The sequence below is a fragment of the Dipteris shenzhenensis genome, chromosome 21 (assembly GCF_047967505.1).
Source record: "Dipteris shenzhenensis isolate YYH24624 ecotype China chromosome 21, Dip_SZ_1.0, whole genome shotgun sequence".
Classification (NCBI taxonomy): domain Eukaryota; kingdom Viridiplantae; phylum Streptophyta; class Polypodiopsida; order Gleicheniales; family Dipteridaceae; genus Dipteris; species Dipteris shenzhenensis.
The window spans coordinates 37,960,868-37,972,185 of NC_141616.1; the positions used below are offsets into that span (position 1 = coordinate 37,960,868).

The following is an 11,318-nucleotide window of genomic DNA, read 5'->3' on the forward strand; positions in this document are numbered from 1 at the left end:
AATTTGCTTCTAAAATAGGTGTGATGCTTTGATTGGCTGCCGTCAAGTGGGAGTTCAGTGCACTAATGGCTTTGAGATGAGTTTGGCAGTGAGCATTCAAGACTTAGGGCCCCTCATTTTTATGTTCATTTGGTCTCTCTCTCCATTGAGTACCTCCTTTGTTTTACATTTTGGGTAGCCCTTTTATGAATGACAAAAGTCATTCATTTCTTTCACTTGTTAGCTTCCCAAGCAAAGTTATCTTTCTCTTGGCTCTCCGAGATCGTCACATAACTCAAAGAAAATCTCTTACAATTGGTAAGGAATTTTCTTAGCTGTAGGATGCCGAGTCAAGTCCTTCATGGCTGTTTTGATTGCCCAATTCTAGCAAACGTATGGCGTGTTGTTTTTCTTCTTTGGGCAGGCCATTGCTTGCCTCTGAGACGCAATCCTCATCCTCAGAGAGACCTGAACGACACAGGGTAGTATGTTGCACGCCTATAAGCTCAAAGATCCCTCCGGCTAGAGATACGAAAATATACTTTCCTGGGCACGTGAGAAATGCGCTACCATGTGGAGGGTGGGCTGCCCACGAGGTGCTTACCGAGCTAGGAACCAGTAAGGCCAATTCCAAACAGTTGTTAGATGGGTACCATCAGGGGAATGCACACTGCGGTCGTGCAAGCTTGCACGCGGAGATCTTCGGTCACCTGGGTGCAGAGACAGATTGTGATACTTATGCCTCGCTTTTGAGGCGTTGCACTATTGCCAAAGCTTTAACTGAGGGCAAACGTGTACATGAACACATGAGCAGGGGCGGCTATGCAGACAACACATTTCTGAATAACCTTCTCGTCAAAATGTACAGCAATTGTGGGAGCCTGGAGAATGCACGTGCTGTGTTTGACCAAATAGTCCCTCGGGATTCGTACTCTTGGAATATCATGATCGCAGCCTCTGCCCAGAACGGAAGACTGCATGACGCGTGGGCATTATTTGCAGAGATGCCCCAGCGTGGTGTGGTCTCCTGGAATGCCATGATTGCTGCGTGTCGCGAGAATGGCCAGCGCCAGGAGGCTCTGCAGCTCTTTGATCGAATGCAGGCCGAAGGCTTTGAGCCAAATAAGATCACCTTCATCTGCGTTTTGGATGCGTGTAGTGGTGTGGCAATCTTTGAGGGTAAAATGATCCATGCTACTGTTGCTGGCAACGGATGGGAGTCAGAGCCAGTTGTCGGGACTTCCCTTGTCAATATGTATGGCAAGTGTGGGAGCCTAGATGATGCAAGGGCAGTGTTTGCAGAGATTCCACAGCAGGACGTGATTTCTTGGAGTGCTATGATCTCTGTTTATGCCCAGAATGGGCATGGGAAGGAGGCCCTGCAACTGTTTGGTCAAATGCAAGCTGAAGGCTTCAATCCAAACAAGATCACCTTTATCTGCATTGTGGATGCGTGTGCCGGTGTGGCAGCCCTAGAAGAGGGTCGAGTGATCCATGCTTGTGTCGTTGGCGCTGGATTTGAATTGGATATCGTTGTGGGGAATGCCCTCGTCAATATGTATGGCAAGTGTGGGAACCTAGACGATGCAAAGGCAGTTTTTGCAGAGATGCCACACCGGGATGTGGTCTCCTGGAGTGCCATGATTGCAGCATATTCTCAGAATGAGCATGGCAAGCAGGCCCTGGAACTGTTTGGTCAAATGCAAGCTGAAGACTTCCAGCCAAACAAGATCACCTTCACCTGCGTTATGGATGCGTGTGCCAGTGTGGCAGCCCTGGAAGAGGGTCGAGCAATTCATGCTGCTGTTACTAGCAACCAATGGGAGTCTGATGTCTTTGTGGGGAATGCCCTCGTCAATATGTATGGCAAGTGCAGGAGCCTAGCCGATTCAAGGTCAGTGATTGCAGAGATGCCACTGAGGGATGTGGTCTCCTGGAATGCCATGATCAGTTCGTGTGCCCTGAATGGGGAGGGCAAGGAGACCTTACAACTACTTGGTCAAATGCAGGACGAAGGCATTGTGCCAAACAAGATAACTTTCATCTGCCTTGTGGATGCATGTGCCCGTGTGGCAGCCTTAGAAGAGGGTAGGGTGATCCACACTACCGTTGCTGGCTATGGATGGGAGTCAGATGCTGTTCTTCGAACAGCCCTTGTCAATATGTATGCCAAGTGTGGGAGCCTAAATGATGCCAGGGCAGTGTTTGCAGAGATGCCACAAAGAGACGTGGTTTCTTGGAGTGCCATGATTGCTGGGTGTGTTCAAAATGGGCATGGAGAGGAGGCCCTGCAACTATTTGGTCAAATGCATGCCGGAGGTATTAAGCAAGACGTGATCACAGTCATCAGCCTTGTGGAAGCATGCGCCAGCGTGGCAGCCTTAGGAGAGGGTCGAGTTATCCACGCCACTGTTGCTGGCAATGGATGGGAGGATGTTGTTATGCGAAATGCCCTCATTCACATGTATGGCAAGTGTGGGAGCCTACAAGATGCAAGGGCAGTCTTTGCAGAGATTCTACAGTGGGATGTGGTCTCCTGGAATACTGTGATCGCTGCGTGTGCTCAGAATGGGCATTGTGAGGAGGCCCTGCAATTGTTTGGTCAAATGCAGCAGGAAGGTTTTGAGCCAGACGTGGTCACCTTCACTTGTGTTCTCACTGCTTGCAGTCATGCAGGCGAGGTTGCTGATGGGAGAAGATACTTTACCTCTATGAAAGACGACCATGGCATAAACCCCTCAGTAGAGCATTATGTGTGCATGATTGATCTTCTCGGGCGAAGAGGACTATTGGAAGAGGCTGAGGACCTGATCATCAGTATTCCATTTGAAAATGTCTCTTTAGCATGGTTGAGCTTGCTTTCATCATGCAAAATTCACAATGATGTGGAGCGGGCTGTGCGTGCTGCACAATTCATCTTTGAGTCAGATCCAAAGAATGCTTCGCCATACATATTGCTAGCAAATATCCATGCTGACACAGGTAGGTGGGATGTAGTGCATTAATTTTTCTGCAAGAGCATCCACAACAGGAGGAGTTGCAGAGGTTTACTAGGCTTATGAACGACACATCGCTGATGCTTATTCATTGCCTCATGATGTCAATGAAGAGAGAGAGAGGACATGCTTTGTTATCATAGCGAGATGCAGGCTATTGCTTTTGGGTTCATTTCCACCCCCCCAAGGAACACTTATTCACGTCCTCAAGAATCATCTGGTTGGTTCTGACTGTCATTCTGCCATTAAATTTGTCTCTAAGGTTGTTCGACGGAAAACAATGTTGAGGGATGCTAATCACGTCGATCAGATTGAGTACAGAGTATGTTCATGTGATTTGTATCAATGTAGGATTAGAGGTTGATATATATGAAAAACGTGAACAACCTGAATATAGTGGTTTACACATTATAAAAATGCCTCACATTGACTCAAACATTTCTGATTTGGCAAAATATGGAGTCATTTCTTCCCAACTAATGAGTGTGGAAAGGGACGACATCAAAGAAAGGGAAAAGCCTTTTGCTGACTCCCCCAGCCTATTGCATGGAAACTTGGATGCATCTACTTGGTACTATTGACTTGTAGATGAGTTTAATGATGGGGTATTAAATTCACTCATCCACTCACCTATTTGAGCCCCATTAGAATGATGTCTTTGAGAGAAATAGGTGAGTCTGATCATCATATCAAAAGCAAAGAAAGTATAGTTAAGCATGTGGAGAGCTACTTGAGAACGAAGAACATTCATGCCTTACTAACAAGACTGTGTCGACACTTGGTATGAGTGTCTCCACAAGATAGAAACGAGAGAAGAAGCACAAAACATGTGTCTGATACAAGAAAAACGGAAAAGTAAGGAAAGCCGAGACCATGTCTCATTGGCTTTGGTACTTAAAAGCCAAGGATGCGCTTGACCGTTTTCATGAAAACTGGGGGATTGAGCTTGCCAAAGTTCTTACTCCAGTTAGATCTCTATCAGCGGAATCTAACGACCCTCTCGGATGTCATCATATAGAGGCCTCCCATTTGGGGTCCACTAGTTCGATCCATCTCCTCGATGGATCGAGCACACCTTCAATTGATTGACTTTTCTAAGGCAAATAATGCCGGTCCATCAATCATGTATCATCTTGCTTTTCTTTAAGTAGGGTCGTCCTAGGGTAACAATGCGCCTATTTCTTGAAGTTCATTACCACAAATGTGACCTTGAATGTTATCCCAAACATGGAGATTTTAAAGTTCTCCAACAATCCTAACGGTCTTTGGGTATAACCATAGGCCAAGGAGTCAGGATAACCCCAACGCTCCTAGTAGTGTCGTGTAACCACGCAAACTCCAGCACCTCTGTCAAGGATGCCAATGGTTTGATGATCTTTCCACTTGACTAGCACAGTGGCATTGGTATCATCTCCTTCGTAGTATTTACCTAGTCGGTTAAGGGGCACGGATGGTTCCTTTCTTCATTTTGCAAGTCTAGCAGCTTTAGATCTCTTTGTGGCTATGGATGATGGAACTCTATGAGATCTAGTGGAGTAGACTGTTGTGTCGGAATCTTAGTTTGTTCTTGGGTCTGAGCTTTTAATGGTTCTTCTCCTTTGGGTACGTTGATGAAAGGCCTCCCCATACATGATCATGAAAGTCTTACCCAACTCCTAAAATCAACCGCAATAGTTCTATTAACGGAATCTTAATCTCCACCTTTGCTAGATGTTCCATGAACGCCAGATTTCTGATTTGAATCTGGTCATGGAGTGAAGGTTGGTTAATGGCATGGTTTGTTGTGGTATGAAAAATTATTCTCTGATTTTCCTTTGAAGGTGAAGGGGTCAGACTTGGTAACAGGTCTTGTATCTGCGTGGAGGATGGTAATTGGTAAACTTGTTGGAAAGGATTGGGGGGTCCGAGAGGGGATGCCAGACTTGGGGAATGTATTTGGTTGGGAAAGGCAACTATCGTCTGGAGGGTTCAATTGCGTTGCTGAACATTTCATTGGCTCGTAGTATTTTCAAAAAGGGGTTAGTGTATTGGTCTCAAATCTGGGAGGCCAGAAAAGTGGTGGAATATTGGTAACATTTGTTGCAGGTTTTTACTGTCAGTGCGGGAGACTGCATTCCTACATAGGGTGATGGGTTGGCCAACAAACTGTGTTGAGGCAAAAGGGAGAATGATGGTCAAGTGGATGGTGGGGAGAACAAAGTTGCAGAAATTATGGGCCAGAGTGGTGTATCGAAGTCTGCTGGAGGATCGAGTTGAGACTTGAATAAGAAATGGGGCTTGCGTAGGGCACCTGGTTGGTGGAGCATGAGGGCACCTGCTTGGTGGAGCATGAGGTTTAAGGATATTTGGCAAGGGTGTAAGATTGGGAAACTCAATTTCATACTTTGGAAAGTAGTACACCATTGGCTTCCTGTTCGGGCTATGCTGGCCAAAAGATTTCAGACTAATCCGGGTTGCACACTGTGCGGGAGAGTGGTTGAGTCCTTGCATCATTTGATTTGGCGATGCCCAGTGTTTAGGAATATATGGATGAAGGTGGATGCGGCGATTCAAGAGGTGGGCTTGATGTCCAAGCGCCATATTGGTTCAAATTGGAAGATGGTAATGATTGGTGACCCTGCTGGGCTTCCCTCTACGCTAATTGCTTGCTGGCCATACATTAGGAGAGCTGTGTGTTGGTTGATCTGGATTTTAAGGAATCAAAAGGTTTTCAATGCCTCAATAGCAGGAGGATATGTGGAAACAGCACTGATCAGGATGTATCTGTTGTGATTGGGAAGGTGGATACAGTGGTTGGTTGCATGGTGGCTAAGGTGGCAGCAGCTTTGTCTGTGTAAACACTACCTTTTGCTAGGTGTATATACTTGCTTATAGCGTAGGCCTTGGGGTTTCACCCCTCTGTGGGCCAATTTTTGTAATTTGGGTTTTTTTGAGGGTTCAACCTGCCCTCCTTAATACAACCGGCCTTTTACGAGGGGAAAAATAATTGCTAGTATAAAAAAAACGGAGGTCCAAAAGATGTCAGCTAGTAGCAAAAGGTGTCAAGGAAGGATGCTTATACAGAATGCTAGCTACTGTACTTGTTAGATCTCAGGAATTAGAATATGGCAATTGGAATTCCGAAGCTACAGTTTCTTGGAAAAGTTTGTGAAGCATGCTGCTTCGGCAAACAAAAGCAAACCAACTTTGTCAGAAGTACCTCTCGTGCATGAGGTATTCTTGATTTGATTCATACAGACGTATGGGGTTGTGCTCAGACCCACAGCATCAATGGTTCACTTTATTACTTGATCTTCATCGACGACTACAGCAGATATTGTTGGGTCTGCTTTCTGAAAGAGAAATCTGAAGTGTTTTCCAGATTTCAAGAATTCAAAGCCATGGTAGAAAACCAGATAGGCAGAAAGATCAAGGTCATGAGATCAGACAAAGGAGGTGAATACATGTCTTCAGCATTCATGAACTTTTGCAAAAATCATGACATTCGAAGACAATTCACATGTGCAGATACTCCTCAGCAGAATGCAAGGGCTGAAAGGAAGAATGGGACTTTAGCAGACAGTGCTAGAGCAATGCTTAGTGAAAAGCATCTTCCGAATCAGTATTGCGCAGAAGCAATAGCTACAGCTAACTATTTGCCTAATCGGCTTCCTACTGAACCGATACAAGGTATGACTCCTTATGAAGCATTTACTGGACACAAGCCACGCATTGGGCATCTCCGCATATTTGGTTGCATAGCATATGCCCACATACATGCTTCGATGGGTCTTCAGTTGCCTAATAGCACCCGATCTCTTCATAGCTTCAAAGTCCCCAATTTCCCATGATGCCTCCCCCCTCCCCTCCCCTCTTTTGCCCCTGTTCTTTTTGCAAAGTTTGGCCCCTCAAGTTGTACTATCCATTCATAGCTCTTTCTTACATATTTTTTGGGGGAAAAAAGTAACCTTCTTTTGAGTACTTGGATTGTTTCAATGTCAGTCTAACGATTTTCCTCTGCTTTACTTTTGTGAGCTCTCATCTCCACCCAACCTGATGACTCTTTCAACAAACTTGGCACATTAAATGCCCCTTGCATGACAAACCACTATGTGTCGCTCCCTATCAAGTTCATCTTTTAGAAGTCCCCCTAGACCTCGTTCCCATGTAGTGTGACTATCTCTTTGATAGGTTAAAACTTTATATGAGTGTAGCTCCATTTTACGATTTGTCTGGATGAATGTGGTATTTGTGAATCTTTTTTACACTGTGTTTGTGGTCGAGATTACTTTAACATTCCCTCTTACAATTTTTGTGATAGTCATCCTCCACTCCCACATGATGCTTAGGTAGATTCCCCAAGGTGCACTTTTAGATGCATGCTCTGTTGCTAACATAAGAGCTCGATAGCTCTCGTAGTTTTCTTTTATATCTTGCGAGTGCTTGGAGTTTTATCCTGCACTCTTTCTTTATGTCTTGATGTCAGAGTTGGCTGTCACTTTTTGTGTGAGCACATCCATATTCTCTTTTGCAAGCTCTTGATTTATGCTCCCAGTTTCTCTCGCTGTATTGACTTTATCATTCACGAATTTCTATGCTTGGAAGTAACACCATTTGAGGCTGGAACACTAGAGGTGGATTGAGATTGTAAGGAGCATGAACAAGCCAATGAATCCAAATCTCTACCTTGAATCCAGTAATAGAACGAGGAGGGCGCGAATGTATCCGTGCTTCCATCTGTCGCTACATTTCTCAACAGCCAACACGTAACTCACCCCAGAAATTCAGGATGAGCTCACGATTCACCACAATGATGATGATAATGCAATGGGAGAATTCTCAAGCCTCTCTTCTGTGGATGTAGGGGGTTGAAATGTTAACTCAATGAAAGAACAAGAGAGGGAAGAGAGCACTTACGTCATAGTTGTTGGAGTATGTGGTCCTGGAAATGGTCTTAGGTGTGGGAAGGTGCGCTACACGAAGGGGTCCTTAGACCATATGGATATGTGGCAAATTGATGGTGATTTAGGTGGAACATGACACATGATCTTGATTGGTAACTTATGGTGTTGTACGTACCTCTACATGAGGTACACAATGATGTTTGTTATCAGTGATGTTGTATGTACCTCTACAAGAGGCACCTAATTGATGAATTAACTTTCTTCTATAAGAGGCACAATTTATGTCGTCATACTTGCCTCTATAAGAGGTACAATTGACAATTTTTACTTGCTCTTGATCATTATTACGTGTGCTTTTCTCTCTCGCAAGCTTATCCTCCCTCAATCATTTTGTTGACTCAATTACCAAGGGCACTCAAATTCGTTCTTGATTCATCATGAGTCCTCCCTTGCTTCTAGATCCATGATGGTTTTCCCACAGTAGCTCTGTATTGTAGTCATACCAAATGCTTGATGAAGCGGTTCACTCCATCTCCTCTTCCTGGAGTTATAAATTGCAATCCCCCACTTCAGCAAGATCATGAAGGGCTCCTCTCAATTGCCAAATGTAGAGAAGCTGTTCTGTTTAAGCGATTATAGCTACAGAAGAACACAATAGCTCAACTTTGACACCACAATCAGTAAGCTGAGAATGGGATGAGAAAAGGAGGAGGCTAGGGATGAAGGAAGATATCCCAACATTAAGCATCACTCCTGCGACATTTATAGTACTCAACTGCACACATACCTCACTCCTTCGCATGGAAATGAAAATACAAAATAGGCCAATCGAAAAATAGGAGTTCATTTGCAAATGACTTAAATATATCATGGCCTTACACCCAAGACAGGGGGGAGGTTCTTGGAACCTTACTAGAAGCGGATGAGGTTTTAGATCCCTCTAAACTGTCAATACTTTTACGTAGATTTTGGGTTTTCCAATGCAAATTATATTGAATAGTGCTCCTTAGAGCATGATTTCCATCATGAGGACTCCAAAATTTTCGAGGAATGCGGGCATGAAATTACAAAAGCTCACATAGGCATGTTATCATGATTCCTAGTGGCTTCCAAAATTTTAAACAAATTATGGATATTTGCAGGTTTTATCACTGTCACTTCCAATTTAGCCGTGGACATCTTCTGATAACTCCATTGATTTTCAAGAACTTAGGGATATGGTGAACAACCCCTTGTTGTTTGAAGAGCCATTCCTTTGGCAGTTGTAAGGATCAAAAAGATGAATTTCAGGTGCAAGAAAAATAATTGCTTGAGATGAGAGAATTGTGGAAATGAAGCTCAAAGGTACCAAGGTGGGTTGGGAGGGGGGAGATGCCAATGTTGAAGAAATTAGATTTATGCAAAAGTGTGGAGCCATGTTAGACTTGTCTCCATGGAAACACAGATGGCAATTTCAACTTGACTGATTTTATAAGAGTCTCTGGAACATCCATCCATGGGCTTGTCTAGCCACGATTTCTGAGAACTTAAGCTCGGATGCAGTAGCCTATGCCTAAATGTGTCTAGTTCAAAGTCCACCAAGTGGCAATCATCGTTGATGTACTTAAGATGGAGACATGCAAAATATCTTAATGCCAAGAGCTTTGTGGCTGCTATAGCTTGTAAAATCTAATGCTCTCAAAGAATGTAGGATGATTTCTCATTGATGAAACATGTGCCTTGTGAACAGATGAGAATTATCGTCTTAGGATATTTGATGTACAGCAAGGAGTCACTCTCACGCCTTGCATGGGTGGGCATGCATTTTTGGGCTCATTGGTAAAATTCCGAGTGTGTTCGTTTTTTATAAATTCAAGTGGCTGACAATGCATTCACTGCACACACACTCTACGGCCTCATTAGACACTCGTGTTCCAAACTACATCTCCATACCTTCCTTTGCACCCTGACTGCTATCCATCTTGCATTGATAGAACCACAACGGTCAAGTGCTCAAAAGGCGGAAACAACACTCAAACAACACTCAAACAACTCAAACAACTCAAAAGGCGGAAACAACACTCAAACAACTCTCAAAAAGGCGGAAACAACACTCAAACAACTCAATATACAAGTTCCAACAGCAGAAATATAATATAATGTACGTACGTGTGCACGTACGTATGTGTGTATTGGAACATTAGTATAGGAGAGTACGAAGGTGTCCCTCAATATTATACTATGGGATTAAGTATGCTGAGCACCAGCACTCTCTCTCTCTCTCTCTCTCTCTCTCTCTCTCTCTCATATTCTCTGCTGCTCTCCCTGGCTGGTTTCCTGGAAACCTACACCTGCACAAGGGCTCGTTGCCCTGCAACCTGCCCAAAGTCTGCTTGCATTTTGGGCTGGTGTGGGGGACGTTGATTTACTGTGCTGTCCTGCCTCGTGGAGTCTTGTGGCCTGCCTGCATCAGCCTTGCAGTCAGCTTCTTGAGCACCTGTGTAATTGCCTGCAGGAACCTGTTCATAGGCTGGAGACTGCCTGCACATAATGTATAATATGATGCACTTAGAGAGAGAGAGAGAGAGAGAGAGAGAGAGAGAGAGAGAGTTTAGTGAAGTGTCAACAAGCTTTTTTTCTGACAGGAACACGAACGGAGCTTTGTACATGCATGGCGTGTCCGAGATGGACTGAGAGTCGAGAAGAAGTAAAAAAAGCACCTCGAGTGTTGTCCAAAGATTGAGGTCCCAGTGTCCCGAGCTTCGTTTTGACATCTTGGACGACAGGCTATATGTCAATACGCCTTCAAGAATGGGCACAGACCTCATAGGGGAGGTAGTAATTCCGCAACTACGGTGTTACCAATCTAGGGGTGCAAGAAAAGCTTCCCAACCAGCCCGTTCTCTTTGTGTCAGGCTCCAATAGCCTAGGATGTAACCATGAAGGTGACAGGGATGTTTATGTGTTCCAAAAGAACAATAACTCACAAGTTGTTGCTCATTGAGAAAATAATCCCCGTTTCATGGACTTGAGCATGTTAATACTCATAGAAACTCTATTCTCTAACACACACTCAGATCACGGGCGATGGCATCTGTTATTTCCTCCCAGCCTACTCTCTTGGATCGCATGTTTTTCAATTTATTTCTTTCCTGTTTTCCTCATGCATATCCACGAGACCCTCAACTCCCTAGATGGTTTCCCTTGCCAAATGTCATCATTTTAGCCTTTCCACTTGGTGCACCATTTACCCCTCTCTTGGGGCACATTTAAAACCACTTGCCCCTTGGCATTATTGCACATTTAGGTGCACCTAGGCCTTAGCACTCAGAACCACCTAGTCAATGCCATTTCACCCTCACCTAGGACCTTGGCAGTTACTTCTCTTGACCATTTCATTTACGCACATTAACTATAACAAAAGTTGGTCATCTAAGAGAAAATGCCCACCGATCTTTCCGAGGTCATGCTATCTCGGCTA

At 44.4% G+C, this 11,318-nt stretch overlaps 1 protein-coding gene across 1 annotated transcript; it reads left to right on the plus strand.

Moving 5' to 3' along the window:
* Positions 1-271: 271 nt before the first annotated feature.
* On the plus strand, positions 272-10,724 carry LOC147888821 (pentatricopeptide repeat-containing protein At5g27110-like). The gene is made up of 2 exons (XM_087392181.1): positions 272-3,195; positions 10,483-10,724. Exon 1 carries the CDS (start codon positions 375-377, stop codon positions 2,982-2,984), a length of 2,610 nt encoding a protein of 869 aa, XP_087248307.1. The 5' UTR covers positions 272-374; the 3' UTR covers positions 2,985-3,195; positions 10,483-10,724.
* Positions 10,725-11,318: the final 594 nt, after the last annotated feature.